The sequence below is a fragment of the Bufo bufo genome, chromosome 1 (genome assembly GCF_905171765.1).
Source record: "Bufo bufo chromosome 1, aBufBuf1.1, whole genome shotgun sequence".
NCBI lineage: Eukaryota > Metazoa > Chordata > Amphibia > Anura > Bufonidae > Bufo > Bufo bufo.
The window spans coordinates 574,060,514-574,078,961 of NC_053389.1; the positions used below are offsets into that span (position 1 = coordinate 574,060,514).

Below are 18,448 nucleotides of genomic sequence, written 5' to 3' on the forward strand. Positions count from 1 at the left end.
CAGGTAAATACCATAAAAAAATGAAAACTAAAAACGGTGTGAAAAAAGCCATTTTGCCATAGTGCCAATCAAACCCTCATCTCGTCGAAAAAAATGAGCCCCTACATAAGACAGTCGCCCAAAAAATAAATAAAACTATGGCTTTCAGAATATGGAGACACAAAAAATTTTTTTTTTTTCAGATTTGGTATTGTCGCGTCCGTAACAACCTGCTCTATACAAATACCACATGATCTAACCTGTCAGATGAATGTTGTAAATAACAAAAAATAAAAACGGTGCCAAAACAGCTATTTCTTGTTACCTTGCCTCACAAAAAGTGTAAAATAGAGCAACCAAAAATCATATGTACCCTAAAATAGTACCAACAAAACTGCCACCTTATCCAATAGTTTCTAAAATGAGGTCACTTTTTTGGAGTTTCTACTCTAGGGGTGCATCAGGGGGGCTTCACATGGGACATGGTCTCAAAAAAACAGTCCAGCAATATCTGCCTTCCAAAAACCGTATGGCGTTCCTTTTCTTCTGCTCAATGCCGTGTGCACGTACAGCAGTTTATGACCACATATGGGGTGTTTCTGTAATCTACAGAATCAGGGCCATAAATATTGAGATATGTTTGGCTGTTAACCCTTACTTTATAACTGGACAGAATGGATTAAAATAGAAAATCTACCAAAAAAGTGAAATTCTGAAATTTCATCTTTATTTTCCATTAATTCTTGTGGAACACCTAAAGGGTTAACAAAGTTTGTAAAATCAGTTTTGTATACCTTGAGGAGTGTAGTTTCTAAAATAGGGTCACTTTTTGGGAGTTTCTACTCTAGGGGTGCATCAGGAGGTCTTCAAATGTGACATGGCAGCTTAAAATTATCCCATTGAAATCTGCTTTCCAAAAACCGTATGTGGTTCATTTCCTTCTGCGCACTGCCGTGTGCCCGTACAGCAGTTTACGACTACATATGTGGTGTTTCTGTAAACTACAGTATTAAGGCCATAAATATTGAGTTTTGTTTGGCTGTTAACCCTTGCTTTGTAACTGGAAAAAATGGATTCAAATGGAAAATCTGCCAAAAAAGTGAAATGTTATCTCTATTTTCCATTAATTCTTGTGGAACACCTAAAGGGTTAACAAAGTTTGTGAAATCAGTTTTGAATACCTTGAGGAGTGCAGTTTGTAAAATGGGGTCATTTTTGGGTGGTTTCTATTATGTAAGCCTCACAAAGTGACTTCAGACCTGAACTGGTCCTGAAAAAGTGGGTTTGCTTCTAAACTTCTAAGCCTTCTAACGTCTCCAAATAATAAAATGGCATTCACAAAATGATAAAAACATTAAGTAGACATATGGTAAATGTAAAGTAATAACTATTTTTGGAGGTATTACTATCTATTATAAAAGTAGAGAAATTGAAATTAGAAAATTTGCTAATTTTTCAAAATTTGGGGTAATTTTGGATTTTTTTTATAAATAAAATTTAAAAAAATTACTCAATTTTACCACTGTCATGAAGTACAATACATGACGAAAAAACTATCTCAGAATTGCCTGGATAAGTAAGTGTTTTAAAGTTATCACCACATAAAGTGACACGTCAGATTTGCAAAAAATGGCCTGGTCCTTAAGGTGAAAAATGGCTGGATCCTTAAGGGGTTAATGTACAGCACTTCATCAGTTCCTGTCAAAATCCAGTGCCACTGCGGTCATATGATCCATCAAAAATCATTTTCAGCGAGAGAAAGCTACCAATTTTTTTTTGAGAATAATCCTCTGGATACGTCATCAGTATCTGATCACTGGAGGTCCGACACACAAGACCCCTGCTAATCAACTGTTTCAGAAGGTACCAGCACTACCGTAAGCACCTCAGCCTTCTCTGTGTTCACCAAGCACAGCACTGTTTATTGTACAACAGCTGTGCTTGTTATCACAGCTCAGCCCCATTCACTTGATTTGACCGATAAATGTCAAACAGCCTAGGAAAAGCTGGAGAAGGCTGTGGTGCTACAGCGGGCGCCATTGCCTTGTCAAACAGCTGATTGGTATGGGTCCTAGATGTCAGATCCCCGATGATACTGATGACCTGTCAGGAGGATAAGGTACAAAAGGAGGCAACGGCAGCATCTTCATTGAATTCTTTATTGGACAAGCTTCATAGAATGTGTGTCATAAAACCAGACAGCAAAGTTTCAGCTACATGGTAGCCTTTATCAAGCTTAGTGCAGAGTGGTAAAATTCACCCTTCTAAAGTGCATGTAACTCCGCCCCCTTGACTGGGGAGCCAATACAACATATGTCACCACCTCCAAATTAATAATATAACCACCCATAAATGTAGCATAAGAGTCATCAACACAATGTAATTAAGTAGCAATAGCTAACATGTGTTTACCTTAACCCAAATGAAAGCACACAGTGGGCATCATCCGTGATCATAAGGACTCAACCCGCGTGTCTCCAGGAACAAAGTGCGCATGTCGGTGATCACATAAGCAGTTGTCCCGGATCAGGGGAGCGCACACTCGCGCGTCATCAACCCCAATCACATGACGAACATATGATCATCGCAGAAGCATCCAGGTCCCGCCTCCTCATTCATTCACAAACCATCAGTAGATGTCCGTGACTCCTGTGCAAAGAGCTGTGCACCACTCTCAATACGCGGCATGCACAACCCCATCCACACCCTGCAGTCCTCCACTACCCCCACATGGCACCCCGCCAAACGCCAAATGCCCCGCACCAACCGGTGTTTCGCCCAAGCACATGACCAAAAATAAAAACTGACACAAAGGAGCATATAACTACTCTCAGAAACTGTAGGGGGGCGAGGAGCTGCAATATGATATAATGAGGCAATCAAATATTACCAAGGGACCATAAATTATATCCTACCACATGTGGAGAACGTCGGTAGAGTCCCGATGACACGGATCAACCCATGTGCTCCGCATACAGACACTACATAATACAAAAAATAAACCATTGTTATTATGTGACAGTATAAAAACATCTCACATACACAAATACTGAATAGAATATATCACATCAATCCATAAAAGTCCACTATTGGCACAAAATTAAACATTGTTGTTAACATTGTTCACATTGAACTCAATATTGAGTCCATGAGGTTGCAAAAAGTTTAACGCAAAGATCCATTGTAATTCCTTTTTTCTGAGGATGCATTCTCTGTCCCCACCTCTTCTGAGGGTACCCACTGAGTCTATCACCCGGAATCTGAGTTGGTTGACAGAGTGACCACACTCCACAAAATGTTTAGCGACCGGTTTATCCACTGCCTTTTTTCTAATCGTACTCTGATGTTTGTTGATCCTTTCCCTAATCTACATCGTAGTCTTTTCCACATAGCTCAAACTGCACGGACACTGTATCATATAGACCACATATCTAGATCTGCAAGTGTAAAACTGTTTAATCATAGCTTTTTCCACTATAAGGATGGACAAAGGTATCCCCCCGATGAGATTGCCACAGTTACAGCAACCCAAGCAAGGGAAATTGCCCATTTTTCTTGGTGCCAGATAACGCTGTCCATCCCCACGTGTGTCTCCTACATCTGATTTCACCAGTTTATCACATAAACCGGCGTTCCTTTTGCATGCCATTAGTGGCGTGTTATTGAACTCATGTACCTCTGGCAAACCTCGCTGTAAAATGTGCCATTCCTTCCTTAGAATACGAGATATAGTGCTACTATGTGCGTCAAATGTTGAGACAAAAGGAATACGATCACTAGTCCTTGCAGCCGGTCTAGTGTGAAGCGTGGTCTCCCTGTCAACCAAAGCAACTCTTTCTCTGGTCCTCTGTAACAGTCTTCGTGGATATCCTCTCTCTAGAAATTTTTTGCTCATCTCATTAATTCTCACCTCAAATGTATCATCCTCAGAAGCCACCCTCCTCACCCGTAGCATTTGGCTCCAAGGGAGCGAGTCAAGCATACATCGTGAATGATTACTGTCAAATCTTAGCAAATTGTTCCTATCAGTTGGTTTCTGAAATAAATCAGTCTTCAACCTCCCCTCATCTACATATACCCTGACATCCAGAAACTGTAATTCCTCCTGAGAGGCTGTCACAGTAAACTGCAGGCCAGGGACCCCATTATTCAGATGCTGATGAAAATCATCGAGTGCTTCTTTAGTACCGCTCCATATCATGAAAATGTCGTCTATGTAACGTCACCAGCACTGGACTCCCCCCTGGTGTGCAGACTGGTAAATCAGCCTGTCCTCCACCTCTGCCATAAAGATGTTGACATAAGTTGGGGCCACATTAGATCCCATGGCCACACCCCTGTCAGGAGGAATTACAGTTTCTGGATGTCAGGGTATATGTAGATGAGGGGAGGTTGAAGACGAATTTATTTCAGAAACCAACAAATAGGAACAATTTGCTAAGATTTGACAGTAATCATCCACGACATACGCTTGACTCGCTCCCTTGGAGCCAAATGCTACAGGTGAGGAGGGTGGCTTCTGAGGATGATACATTTGAAGTGAGAATTAATGAGATGAGCAAAAAATTTCTAGAGAAAGGATATCCACAAAGACTGTTACAGAGGACCTGAGAAAGAGTTGCTTTGGTTGACAGGGAGACCACGCTTCACGCTAGACCAGCTGCAAGGATTAGTGATCGTATTCCTTTTGTCTCAACATTTGGCGCACATAGTGGCACTATATCTATATCTCGTATTCCAAGGAAGGAATGGCACATTTTACAGAGAGGTTTGCCAGCCGTACATGAGTTCAATAACCCGCCACTAATGGCATACAAAAGGAACGCCAGTTTAGGTGATAAATTGGTGAAATCAGATGTAGGGGACACACATGGGGATGGACAGCGTTATCTGGCACCAAGAAAAATGGGCAATTTCCCTTGCTTGGGTTGCTGTAACTGTGGCAATCTCATCAGGGGGGATACCTTTGTCCATCCTTATAGTGGAAAAAGCTATAAGATTAAACAGTTTTACACTTGCAGATCTAGATATGTGGTCTATATGATACAGTGTCCGTGCAGTTTGAGCTATGTGGGAGAGACTACGATGGAGATTAGGGAAAGGATCAACAAACATCAGAGTACGATTAGAAAAAAGGCACTGGATAAACCGGTCGCTAAACATTTTGTGGAGTGTGGTCACTCTGTCAACCAACTCAGATTCCGGGTGATAGACTCAGTGGGTACCCTCAGAAGAGGTGGGGACAGAGAACGCATCCTCAGAAAAAAGAAATTACAATGGATCTTTGCATTAAAATCTATGCAACCTCATGGACTCAATATTGAGTTCAATGTGAACAATGTTGGTTAATTTTGTGACAATGGTGAACTTTTATGGATTGATGTGATATATCCTATTCAGTATTTGTGTATGTTAGATGTTTTTAACTCTGTTTTTATACTGTCAAATAATAATGGTTTATTTTTTGCATTATGTAGTGTCTGTATGCGGAGCACATGGGTTGATCCGTGGCATCGGGATTCTACCGGCGTTCTCCACATGTGGTAGGATATAATTTATGGTCCCTTGGTAACATTTGATTGCCTCATTATATCATATTGCAGCTCCTCGCCCCCCTACAGTTTCTGAGAGTAGTTATATGCTCCTTTATGTCAGTTTTTATTTTTGGTCATGTGCTTGGGTGAGACACAGGTTGGTGCGGGGCATGTGGCCTCTGGTGGGGTGCCATTGGGGCTGGGGGTGGTGGCGGACTGCAGGGTGTGGATGGGGCTGTGCATGCCGCGTATTGAGAGTGGTGCACAGCTCTATGCACAGGAGTCACGGACATCTACTGTTGGTTTGTGAATGAATGAGGAGGCGGGACCTGGATGCTTCTGCGATGATCATATGTTCGTCATGTTATTGGGGTTGATGACGCGCGAGTGCGCGCTCCCCTGATCCGGGACGACTGCTTATGTGATCACCAACATGCGCACTGTGTCCCTGGAGATGCATGGGTTGAGTCCTTATGATCACGGATGATGGCCACTGTGTGCTTTCATTTGGGTAAAGGTAAACACATGTTAGCTATTGCTACTTAATTACATTGTGTTGATGACTCTTATGCTACATTTATGGGTGGTTATATTATTCATTTGGAGGTGGTGACATATGTTGTATTGGATCCCCAGTTAAGGGGGCGGAGTTACATGCACTTTAAAAGGGTGGATATTACCACTCTGCACTAAGCTTGATAAAGGCTACCATGTAGCCAAAACCTTGTTGTCTGGTTTTATGACACACATTCTATGAAGCTTGTCCAATAAAGAATTCACTGAAGATGCTGCCGTTGCCTCCTTTTGTACACTATTCGTTGGACTGCTAAGGATCTGCGGTTGTGGCTCGGCTGTTGCATTCCAGTGTGCTCACGAGGTCCGTGAGTGCTGCTCTACAACTGTTATTGACACTGTCAGGAGGATAAGTCATCAGTATTAAAGTCTCGGAAAACTCTTTTAACTATAGTTCCCTCAACTACCATAAGTACAGACAAAAATACACCTACAGCTAATAAAATTCAATATTCCATGTCAACTGAAAAGTTATTTTTTGTATTACTTACTGGCTGACTATATGCAGAAAAATAAACAAATTAGTGGTTCCCAAAGAAAATATGCTTCAGTTTGTAAATGATCCAGTCAGGGGATATGTCACACTGATGATAGGAATTAACACAAGGGAGGTTTAGACATCACAGCACGCTTTGAAAGCGTTAGTACAGATTAGAAATAGGAGATGGTATTTATGGACCATGTGAGTGACATATGGGATAACATTCATGTGTTATGGAGAAGAACAAGTAAGACGTCAGGGACTGGAGCTCCAAAAAGAGTCCAAAGTCATACAAAATAGTAATAAAGAAACAAAGTATGAAATTTAATCGTAAGTAACCTTATTCACTAGTGAATAAAAGTGTTTATGGAAGATCTTGGAATACAATGTGATTTTCTGATTCTACGGGCTTGTTATACACTTTAAGCGTATTCAGCAATGATCCCTTTACCTCTTTTTGTACTGTTGTTTGTCTTTGAGCCCCTCTATCATGCTGTATATACCAGGGCTGTGTAAATAAAGGATAATGATAATTAGGGAAAAGTACAAAATAAAAGTAGTAGAAGACATTAAAGAAGAAGACAAGGAGGAGTAGAACAAGAAAGTAGAACAAGATGTTTGTTGAACTTTTATTAACCTATTCATCTTTAAATATACAACCATAACAATTGCTCAAAATATATGTAGCTACTAACAAAACTACTGCCCTACTGCCGGTAAGTTTAACATCTGTTGTGGGTAAACAGTTTGAAGGTTTTCTAAGAGATGCTATCTTGGAGACTCTCAATGAAAATAAGCAAATAACACCATATCAGCATGGCTTCATGAGGGATCGGTGATGCCAAAGTAATTTAATCAGTTTCTATGAGGAGATAAGTTCTAGACTTGACAATGGTGAATCAATGGATGTCGTATATCTGGACTTCTCCAAAGCATTTGACACTGTACCACATAAAAGGTTAGTATATAAAATGAGAATGCTTGGACTGGGAGAAAACGTATGTGGGTAAGTAACTGGCTGAGTGATAGAAAACAGAGGGTGGTTATTAACGGTACACACTCAGATTGGGTCACTGTCACTAGTGGAGAACCTCAGGGGTCAGTATTGGGCCTTATTCTCTTCAATATATTTTATTAATTATCTTGTAGAAGGCTTGCACAGTAAAATATCAATTTTTGCAGATGGCGCTAAACTGTGTAAAGTAATTGACACGGAAGAGGACGGTATACTGCTACAGATGGATCTGGACAGATTGGAGGCTTGGGCAGAGAAGTGGCAGATGAGCTTTAACACTGAAGGGGATGGTATACTGCTACAGGTGGATCTGTATAGATTGGAGGCTTGGGCGGAGAAGTGGCAGATGAGGTTTAACACTGACAAATGTAAGGTTATGCACACGGGAAGGAATAATGCAAGTCACCCGTACATACTAAATGGTAAAACACTCGGTAACACTGACATGGAAAAGGACCTAAGAATTTTAATAAACAGCAAACTAAGCAGTAAAAAACAGTATCAGGCAGCTGCTGCCAAGGCAAATAAGATAATGGATTGCATCAAAAGGGGCATAGATGCCCGTCATGAGAACATAGTCCTACCACTTTACAAATCACTAGTCAGCCCACACATGGAGTACTGTGTACAGTTCTGGGCTCCTGTGAACAAGGCAGACATAGCAGAGCTGGAGAGGGTTCAGAGGAGGGCAATTAAAGTAATAACTGGAATGAGGGAACTACAGTACCCTGAAATATTATCAACATTAGGGTTATTCAATTTAGAAAAAAGACGACTGAGGGGAGATGTATAAATATATCAGGGGTCAGTACAAAGATCTCTACCATCATCTATTTATCTCCAGGACTGTGACTGTGACGAGGGGACATCCTCTGCGTCTGGAGGAAAGAAGGTTTGTACACAAACATAGAAGAGGATTATTTACGGTAAGAGCAGTGAGACTATGGAACTCTCTACCTGAGGAGGTGGTGATGGTAAGTTCACTAAAAGAGTTCAAGAGGGGCCTGGATGAATTTCTGGAGTGTAATAATATTACAGGCTATAGCTACTAGAGAGGGGTCGTTGATACAAGGAGTTATTCTGATTGCTTGATTGGAGTCGGAAAGGAATTTTTTCACCCTTAAGTTGGGAAAATTGGCTTCTACCTCACATTTTTCTTTTTTGCCTTCCTGTGGATCAACTTGCAGGATAACAGGCCGAACTGGATGGACAGATGTCTTTTTTCGGCCTTATATACTATGTTACTATGTTACATGGAGTGATTCACTCAACAAGTAGAGAATCAGTTGGAATATCTCATTCTTGAATCAGCTGGCAAAATAACTGAATAAAGGCAGACATTTATGTCATTTAGCTATGGAGAACCCATCATAGACTGCTGTAAAACAATCTTTGTTTACTCATGGGAGTTGCACACAGCTTGATTTTTATGTGCACACATCACATAGGGAATCACTCCCATTTTTTGGGTGCAACCCTAATGCAGTAGTAGTAGTAGTATATGAGAGAATAGCTGTTGCTACTGTCAAGCACTGCTGAGGTCATGGATACAAATCTAACCAGGTTTAGGGTACGGCTACACTGATCATAGCCAGAATTGCAGGGGCATTGCAGTGTAATGGTGATTCCATAGAAATGGAGGGCGTGCAAGTTGTACATTTGCCATGACTATGACTTCTGAATTACAAAAAAATCAGCACAGCACAAATGCGATTTGCACTGCGTCTCTATTCTTTTCTATGGGATCACCGCTACACTGTGATGCCCCTGCGAACCTGTCTGTGACAGGTATGCAGCTCTACTCTAATATCTGCATGTAATATGTTCTTTCAGTGGGCCCTCTGAGTTGTGCAGAGCAATAATATGGTGCTCCTAAAAGTGTATGGACCCATACAGTAACTCATTATGGCTTTGACCAAGGAATAAGGAAATTTGGTTTATCAAAGTCCAACAGAACAAAAATTGTGATATGTTCAACTGGACTCTGTACATTGGTATTCTCCCCTAGAAGCACCGGCACCAGGGGATAAGCACCTAACAGAGCATGCACTAGGGAGCCATCCACTCTCCATTTACTGCCATACAGGCTGCACATGCAATGTACAGGAAGCCTGAGATATTGTCATATATCAGTATTTTCTCTGTACTGTGGTTCAGTTTACGTAAGAAATACATACATGGGAAATAAGAAATGTAGAGTCACAAAAAGTAAATATTATAACTTTAACTGGTACTTATGGAATGAACAAGTTTTTGCCTTTATTAAAATAAGAATGAAAAGCTATCATATTTAAAAATAATAGTTTTTTTTTACTGTCTAGTCACAATTGTTATATTTGTTTCTCTAAACCTTCATTATTCAAACCATTAAAGCCATTAAAAATCATTACAAAGCAATCAGTACAAAAAAAAATAAAAGCACATAAAAGATATAGCCTCAAAATAGTGCATGATTAAGGACAAGTCACGCATCTACACAATGATCATAATATTTCACAGAACTCAGCCAACCTATAAAACCAGATATTGAAATGGAGCTAATGGGAAATAAACATTGAGATGCTTCTCTGGAAGAAAATTGAAGAACAAAATGAACAGAAAATTCAACTACAACTTAATAAATAACAGAAAGCAAAATATGCCAACATAGAAGCATACTGAATGGAGTCTCTCACTAATACCATTAATACCTATATACTAAATATAAATATCAGCCAGGGTGATTTTATTTGCAAAACTAAGATTGGAGAAGATGAACAGGAACAAGGGACCGAAACAGAACCTCCTAACTTTATTACCTATATTGCTCATAATATAAAATACCAATACAACACCCCCCAAAGTGAAATTTCGTTTTTAGCCCAATGCTTGCTACATGCATGTTGAGTCTCTGAGTTTGCTTCTCTCCTTGGATATCTATAATCGAATGCTTTTCTCGTCCTACTATTTACCAAATACAATGCTATAGCCAAACTTGTTTGAATTTTGTCGCTGTTCAAAGAAAGCGTTTTAAAATCATTGTTTGACTTTTCTCATTGTGAAAGGTTAAAAGGCATTCAGGGGAATTGTTTCCTCTCTCGATGCCACAGCAAAGTTAAGTAAACAGTCAAAAGTACAAGGGGGAAATTTGCTCTAATGTATAAAAGAGCAATGGGTATGGCATACAATATTTAGCTTCAGTTTTAGAAGACTTTTTTAACTTTGTCAAGGACATTTTTAATTTGGACGGATGCTAGATTACAGTAATAATTACATTAATATAATAGAGGTAAACATACTATTGCAATATACATGTAGTACAGTTCTGGAGTTGTGGCTAATTCCATTGTTCTGCTATGACAAATTTATAGTCATCTGCAACGTCAGCTTGTCAGGTGGTCTACATGGCATTTGTGGAAACATGGCTCAACCTTTGAATGAGGAGACAACATGTGGTTTCTCAATCCAGCAGTAAAAAAAGCATGCGATATAGACACTATGGCTATACCTGTAAAATGTAACATTTAGACACCACATAAAGAAATCTGCACCCAGTGGTTCTGCTTCCACCCTACACCATTTATGGAGTTGTGTGTTTTTAGGAGGTGCATCAGTGAGACAAGTGATTGGCTGGAGCAGCTGGATCCCCTGTAATGTTCGGTTTCCTCTTGAAACCAAACAACTCCTTTAATCCCTACCCCTTTTTTATTGAGAATGTAGCATTCTTTATTTCACTTAGGGCTCTTTCACACCTGCGTTATTGTCTTCCGGCATAGAGTTCCGTCGTCGGGGCTCTATGCCGGAAGAATCCTGATCAGGATTATCCTAATGCATTCTGAATGGAGAGTAATCCGTTCAGGATGCATCAGGATGTCTTCAGTTCCGGTACGGAACGTTTGTTGGCCGGAGAAAATACCGCAGCATGCTGCGCTTTTTGCTCCGGCCAAAAATCCGGAACACTTGCCGCAAGGCCGGATCCGGAATTAATGCCCATTGGAAGGCATTGATCCGGATCCGGCCTTAAGCTAAACGTCGTTTCGGCGCATTGCCGGAGCCGACATTTAGCTTTTTCAGAGTGGTTACCATGGCTGCCGGGACGCTAAAGTCCTGACAGCCATGGTAAGTGTAGCGGGGAGCGGGGGAGCAGTGTACTTACCGTCCGTGCGGCTCCCCGGGCGCTCCAGAGTGACGTCAGGGCGCCCCAAGCGCATGGATCACGTGATCGCATGGATCACGTCATCCATGCGCATGGGGCGCTCTGACGTCATTCTGGAGCGCCCCGGGAGCCGCACGGACTGTAAGTATACCGCTCCCCCGCTCCCCGCTCCTACTATGGCAACCAGGACTTTAATAGCGTCCTGGGTGCCATAGTAACACTGAAAGCATTTGGAAGACGGTTCCGTCTTCAAATGCTTTCAGTACACTTGCGTTTTTCCGGATCCGGAGTGTAATTCCGGCAAGTGGAGTACACGCCGGATCCGGACAACGCAAGTGTGAAAGAGGCCTTAGTTTAAAATAGTTATACCCAAAATTCCATGGGGTCACACTGTTTTCCAGAACCTGTTTTAAAATGGTTTTGAAGAAGTTCTCCATCAAATAAGTTTAATCATCACATAATCAAAAGTTAAATATTGTCTTATTTCCAGATAACTATCAGGATCACTCCGTGCAGCTATCCTAATCTAGTGGTAGTGCACATGTCCTTCCGCCACTAGTTCACTTCTATGTGGGTGATGTAGACAGTAGTTTGTCAGTCCCATAGAATAGAATGTAGCATGTGAACTATCGCTCCATTCAGAGAAGGGACTTGGTGACCCCTTGTTCTCAAGGGTTAGTGTAGATGACAAACAAATTTGTGGAATAACCGCTTTAAAAAGAGATCTTTATTGCATGGCAAGTAGGCTTATACAGTTTAAATAAAGTACCGTATGTCCTAAGAACCTCACATTCATTCCTTGGGTTAAGGTTTTGCTTAGCAGCAAAAGATTACTAGAAAAAAGTAGATATGCAGTGAACGTCTTTTTTTTCTACAGTTTTAGACATATCCCTGTAATATCCTTTCCCTTCCAATGGGTACTAGTAGTAACAGTATTAGGTATTCAAAAACAAAATATACTAAAAAGTTGATAGTTGTTTTTTTTTTTACTGCGTATGGAAATGAGAGTATAGAATCTGGTTCAACTGAATTTATATTTTTTTTTTTGCTTTTAATTAAAAGCCCTTTGGACAGAAGAAAACTTCTATACTATAGTTTTAGATTTGAGACTCTAAATTAAGCATTTTATTTACTCAAATTAATGATCACCACCTTTGCTCCCAATTAAATAAATCATATCCTCCTTGTACTACCCTCATTACCGGTAGGTGTGGTTGCAGAATGTGACTGTTAATTATACCAGACTACTATTACCACCAAGATTTGTTTCATGTTTTCTTCCCTTATTTTAGAGGCACTAGATAAAATGTATTGGGTATATCCAATATTATAGTAATTTATGCTGAAAAAATCTATAAAATATTTTATATCACAATTAATATGGATTGATTGAGGAAATGGTATTTTGTTTTCCTATCTTTAATGAAGTTGCTTAAATAAAAGATCTCAAATTTAGCCATTATTAAAACAATAAAAGTGGCGATCACTGGCTGTAAAATTCCTTATCCCTTAATTAAACAGCTCATTAATGCATTTGGAAAAGATAGCGGTCATGACCAGTCTGTAAACTGTTGACTTGTAATGGTCTGTGCACAGATTTAATGGCGTTCATTTCAAACATGAACTTCCCTAAAGTAATTCATTGTTAATTGCATCAAGCAATGTGAATAATACTGATCTTTCAAAAATCAAGATGAAGACATACTGCCGAACACATTCGCATATGGAGAACTTTGGCACCAGGTCTAGGAACTATATACAAAGCTGTCAAGGTCCACTGACTTTAACAATTATGGTTTGATGTTTACTGTCTGGACCAAGATACTCTAAATGTAACAGTTAAATGCATAATGGTCTATCAATGTTAAGAGACCCACCAAACATTAAAGAAAAGATACAATCTAAAAACAGTCTATTATAAATAGGCCACATTTTTAAAGACCAGTATTTCATATGCTAGTCTAAAAATGTATTAAAAGATGTATACCTCCTAATAAATGTAGTGCATTTTGACTCTCCTAAAGCCATAAACTTAGATCTAAATTTTGTGCCAAAACGTGTGCCATTTTATGTCTTTAATATGAAATAAATCTGTCTAAAAATGTAAGACACTCCCTTACTCAGTATGCCACACCTAATGTTTCAGGTTTTGTTGAGAAGAGGATAAAAAATTTAAATTGTAGACTTTTGTGAACTTTTGCCCAATTTATGACTTTTTAAAAGTAGTGTTTATATTTTTCCCTTAAGGGGATTGTGTTAGCATAAGAAAACTATTATTTAAATCAGGTTTTTATATTAACATTAACATTATTTTTAAAGAATTTTTAGCGATCTAATTTTAAATTTTTTCATAACCCTATCTATATTTTTTTTAAATCCAAAATTCTTGCAGATTTTTCACTGGCCACTAAGCCTAATAATCGGCGCCACTTCTTGGTCTCTACAGTATACTTTTCAGCAGTCATCTTTGTCAAGATCACAATGACATATATCATCTATATACAGATAACACAGGATCCACCATTCACAATACGTGACCTCCGATCAAGTCTACTTGCATCTGACCTATGCACAGGTCATAGTGCATGTCTACAAAACTCTCCCATAGAAGGCAATGAGTCCCCTCCAGTCTATTGTGTCTATGGCCCATGGTGGCTGCTGTAAAGTATACCTCTAAATGCTGTTAACAACAGCTCAGGCAAGATGGCCGCCCTCATAATCATGTTCAGGAAATAGACTAAAAATCCTACAATACCGAAAATAAAAACGGATTAGGAAAAAGGATTTTTGTCACTCTCTGATTTCAATGAAAATGTTAGGGAACACATTCTCTATAGCTAAGTGGGGTACAGGCACTGTGCATACCTGTTTGCTGTTACAGTATGGTTTCTACAGAGTGCAAACAATTGGATATTATTTCTAGGACACCCAGTTTTCTAGACAAACGAGTGAAGTTCCATTCCCATATACATGTATTATTGGACTAATGAACCCTGATGTTCCTGATAAATTCTGCCAAAGGTAGAATAACAATGTTTGAACTCTAAATTTTGTCTTTGTAGGCCACATGAGAAGAAGTGGTTGGTGTAAAATCAGGTTGTTCTTAAACATTCTTGTAAAGAAACAATTTCTATAAAAGTCTAAAGAATGCAAATAAAGGAACAGTACATTTTGCCTACAAAGGACCAGATGCCTATACTATAAGATACGGCACAGATTTAAAATTTCACATTCATTTATTTATGTTACAGCGTGAATTTCAGAATGTTGGTATTTTCTGTGGGTGACACCAGTCTGAAGATTTTTGTGCACTTAGAAGGTTACTTGGCTGACAACTGCTTATTCGTGAACTTGATGGCAGTCCCGGCATACGTCTTTCCTGGTCCTACATGATTTCTCTGTCTTCTGGCAAACAATAAAGTGCCAGACAATGCACTGCACGGTGAGATAATAGCAGGTCCTCTGTCAAATGGAGGGCAAACATCTCTCAGCCAAGCACTTGTGGTATCTAGTGCTCTAAACACTGCATTCAACACCGGAACATCCTAAAAAGACAAACAGCTAGGACGACTAGTAGGAATTAGCGTGTACACTTGAACAAATATTGCTGTATGTATTACAACAGCTTTGTGGAATACCGGCATACCTGAACAGGTCTGCTATGCCCCTTAAAGAAAATGTGTCACCAAAACGTTTATCTGCCAGGATTATGTCACCAGATAGCAGCACATATCCTTTTTAATAATCTGATTTTATTTTCTAATTATATATTTATTTATTCTGTTTCATAAACATGATTATAGGGGCGGCCATCTTGCCTGAGCTGTTCTTAACAGCATTTAGAAGGCTTTAAGAAAACTGCTTTACGATAGCCCCATGGTCCATAGACACAATGGTCAGGAGGGGACCTCTTTGACTTCTATGGGAGAGTTTTCTAGGCATGCTGTGTGCCCTGTGCAGAGGTCATTGTAAAAAGAAAGAATAGATAAACTTTGACAATAACCTGTTGTGAATGGTGGATCCTGTCCTTTTTGTCATTCTAATCCTGCCTGTAGTGATATCACCAATGTGTATAGATAAGCAGATAACTGCAGTACAGACGAGAAAGTGGCGCCTATTATTAGGCTTAGTGGTCAGTGCGAAAACTGCAGGATTTTATGTTTTTGTTTAAACATACTGACAAGGAAAATTAAAAATAACATTAGAATTTCTTTAAAAATGTGCTAAACATAAAAACATGATTTAAACTAGGGATCGACCGATTATCGGTTTGGCCGATATTATCGGCCGATATTGAGGATTTTGAACGTTATCGGTATCGGCATCTATTTTGCCGATATACCGATAACGTATGGGGAACACAGAACGCGCTGCTCTCAGCGCGTTCTGTGTTCCCTCCGCAGCACAGGGGAGAAGGAAGCAGTGTCTCCTCCCCCCTGTGATGCTGCTGCTGCCGCCAATAGCAGGAGAGGAGACAAGAGGAGGGGAGGGGCTGTGGCCGCTGCGCCACCAATGAAGATAAGCCTTTCATTCATTCATATACAGGAGGCGGGAGCTGGCTGCAGAATCACATAGCCGGCTCCCGACCTCTATGAACGGCAGCTGCGGTCCGCGGTAGTTAACTCCTCAGGTGCCGCGGATCGCAGCCACCGCTCATAGAGGTCGGGAGCCGGCTATGTGATTCTGCAGCCAGCTCCCGCCTCCTGTATATGAATGAATGAAAGACTCCTCTTCATTGGTGGCGCAGTGCGCCCCCCCCGAGCCCCCCAGTATTAATCATTGGTGGCGCAGTGCGCCCCCCACCCCAATCCCGGCCAATAGTAAAAACATTGGTGGCGCAGTGCGCCCCTCCCCCCCACCCAGTATTACTCATTGGTGGCAGTGGCCACAGGATCCCCTCTCCCCTGCTCCTCCGATCGGAGCCCCAGCAGTGTAAGCCTGGGGCTCCGATCGGTTACCATGGCAGCCAGGACGCTATTGAAGCCCTGGCTGCCATGATAAGCTCCATGCTGCTGTGTGCACAAAGCACAGAGCAGCAGGGACAGTGTGAGCTCCTATTCACCCTGATAGAGATCTATCAGGGGGAATAGGACAAGGGTTCTAGTCCCTAAGGGGGCTAAAAGTTAGTAAAAAAAAAAAATACAAAAATATTAAGTATAAATGAAAAAGATTTATAAAAAAAAAAATACACATTAACAATAAACCAAAATACACATTAACAATAAACATATTAATTTTCAGCAGATTTGTGTATGAATTTTTTTTTTTTCTCAAAAATGAAAATTCCCAGAATATCGGTATAAATTATCGGCTATCGGCCTGAAAGTTCACAAATTATCGGTATCGGTATCGGCCCTAAAAAATCAATATCGGTCGATCCCTAATTTAAACAATAGGTCAATATCTGATGACACATTCCTTTTAATTCTTACTTTTACATCTAGAAGTATATTATAGGATAGAACAGCCGTGGCACTGCTGTTTTATTGTATGTCCTATGTATGCACTTTGATGCTCAACTGCTGAACATTGCCTGGTTTTCCCAAGACAAAGTCAATATAGGAAGCATTGTTATCAGTATGTTTAGAGTGCTTTTCCTAGCTCCGAACAGAAGCTTTTAGAAAAGGGAAGTGCTACAGTCAGATCCGGCTGCCTATTTCATGGTCTATGGAGACACATGCGTTCGTGGCTGAACTGCAGAAGAACCAGTTCAGCGCAAACATTAAGAATTCATTTAAAGTTTCTATGACTGCTAAAGCATCAAGCTGCTTCCAGTGAAAAATACAATGCGAATATACTCATACATTACAAAAATAATGCCGTGAAGTTTAACTTTATGTTTTTATTTATGAAAGAGCTGCTCAATTCTGCCTCATCCCACAGTAATACAGCTATAACTTATCACAATTATGCCTGCAATTGTAGTACTGAGATGACAGCCCTCAGCATGTCTGCTTCCTAATCAAAACTGAGCAAGGTAAAGACCCTCGATTTTTCAACTTTATCTCTATGTACAACACATTTTAGAAGAACCAGATGTATTGTTTTAAACCAGTTCTAAACACAGTCTACCAAAAAAGGTGTTGGTATGAAAACTCAGAACGATTAACCTCTTCCTGAGCCACTTTTCATTTTTGAAATTTTCATTTATTACCTTCTGCCTTCCTGGAGCCATAACTTTTTTACTTTTCCAATCACATATCTGCATGGGGTTTGTCTTTTGTGGGATAAATAGTACTTTGTAACGGCACCATTTAATATTGCAAACGATGTAGTGGGAAGCTGTAAAAAAAAATTCCAAATGGGGAGGAATTGGAAGTCCATCACCACCACCGACCTGTTACCCTAATTCTGCAGATCAGTTCTTCTTTATAAAATAAAAAAAAAAAACTGGAAAAAATAAATTTTTACATTGTATCGCCATATTCTGACCCCCATATCCTTTTTATATTTATGTCTACTGCACTGTGTGAGGACTTCTCTCATAGACTGTAATGGGTTACAATTGCAGTGTAAGAGGGGCTTGCTATGTTCCTATGGAACCCTGCCACAGGCAGCGCTCCATAGGAACATTGCTGTGGGAAGCCTTGGATCCTTCAGAAGGCCCGAGGTTGCCACAGCAACCAAATGACTCCCTCAATCTCAGCGCTCCTGGGGTTTTACTACTCAGATGTCGTGGTCGCAATTGACCATGCCACCTGAGGGTCTAAAAGTACGGTTATCACAGACTT

At 40.2% G+C, this 18,448-nt stretch overlaps 1 protein-coding gene across 21 annotated transcripts in view; it reads right to left on the reverse strand.

Moving 5' to 3' along the window:
* Positions 1–18,448, reverse strand: part of CELF2 (CUGBP Elav-like family member 2) — a 453,132-nt gene that overhangs the window by 418,997 nt on the left and 15,687 nt on the right. For 17 of the 21 annotated variants that reach the window (XM_040413246.1, XM_040413263.1, XM_040413278.1 and 14 more), the window contains exon 2: positions 7,019–7,075. The exons of the other annotated variants lie outside the window; for them this stretch is intronic. In XM_040413246.1, coding sequence (XP_040269180.1) covers positions 7,019–7,075 — 57 coding nt within the window. The remainder of the gene's footprint in view (positions 1–7,018; positions 7,076–18,448) is intronic. 21 annotated transcript variants of the gene reach the window in all.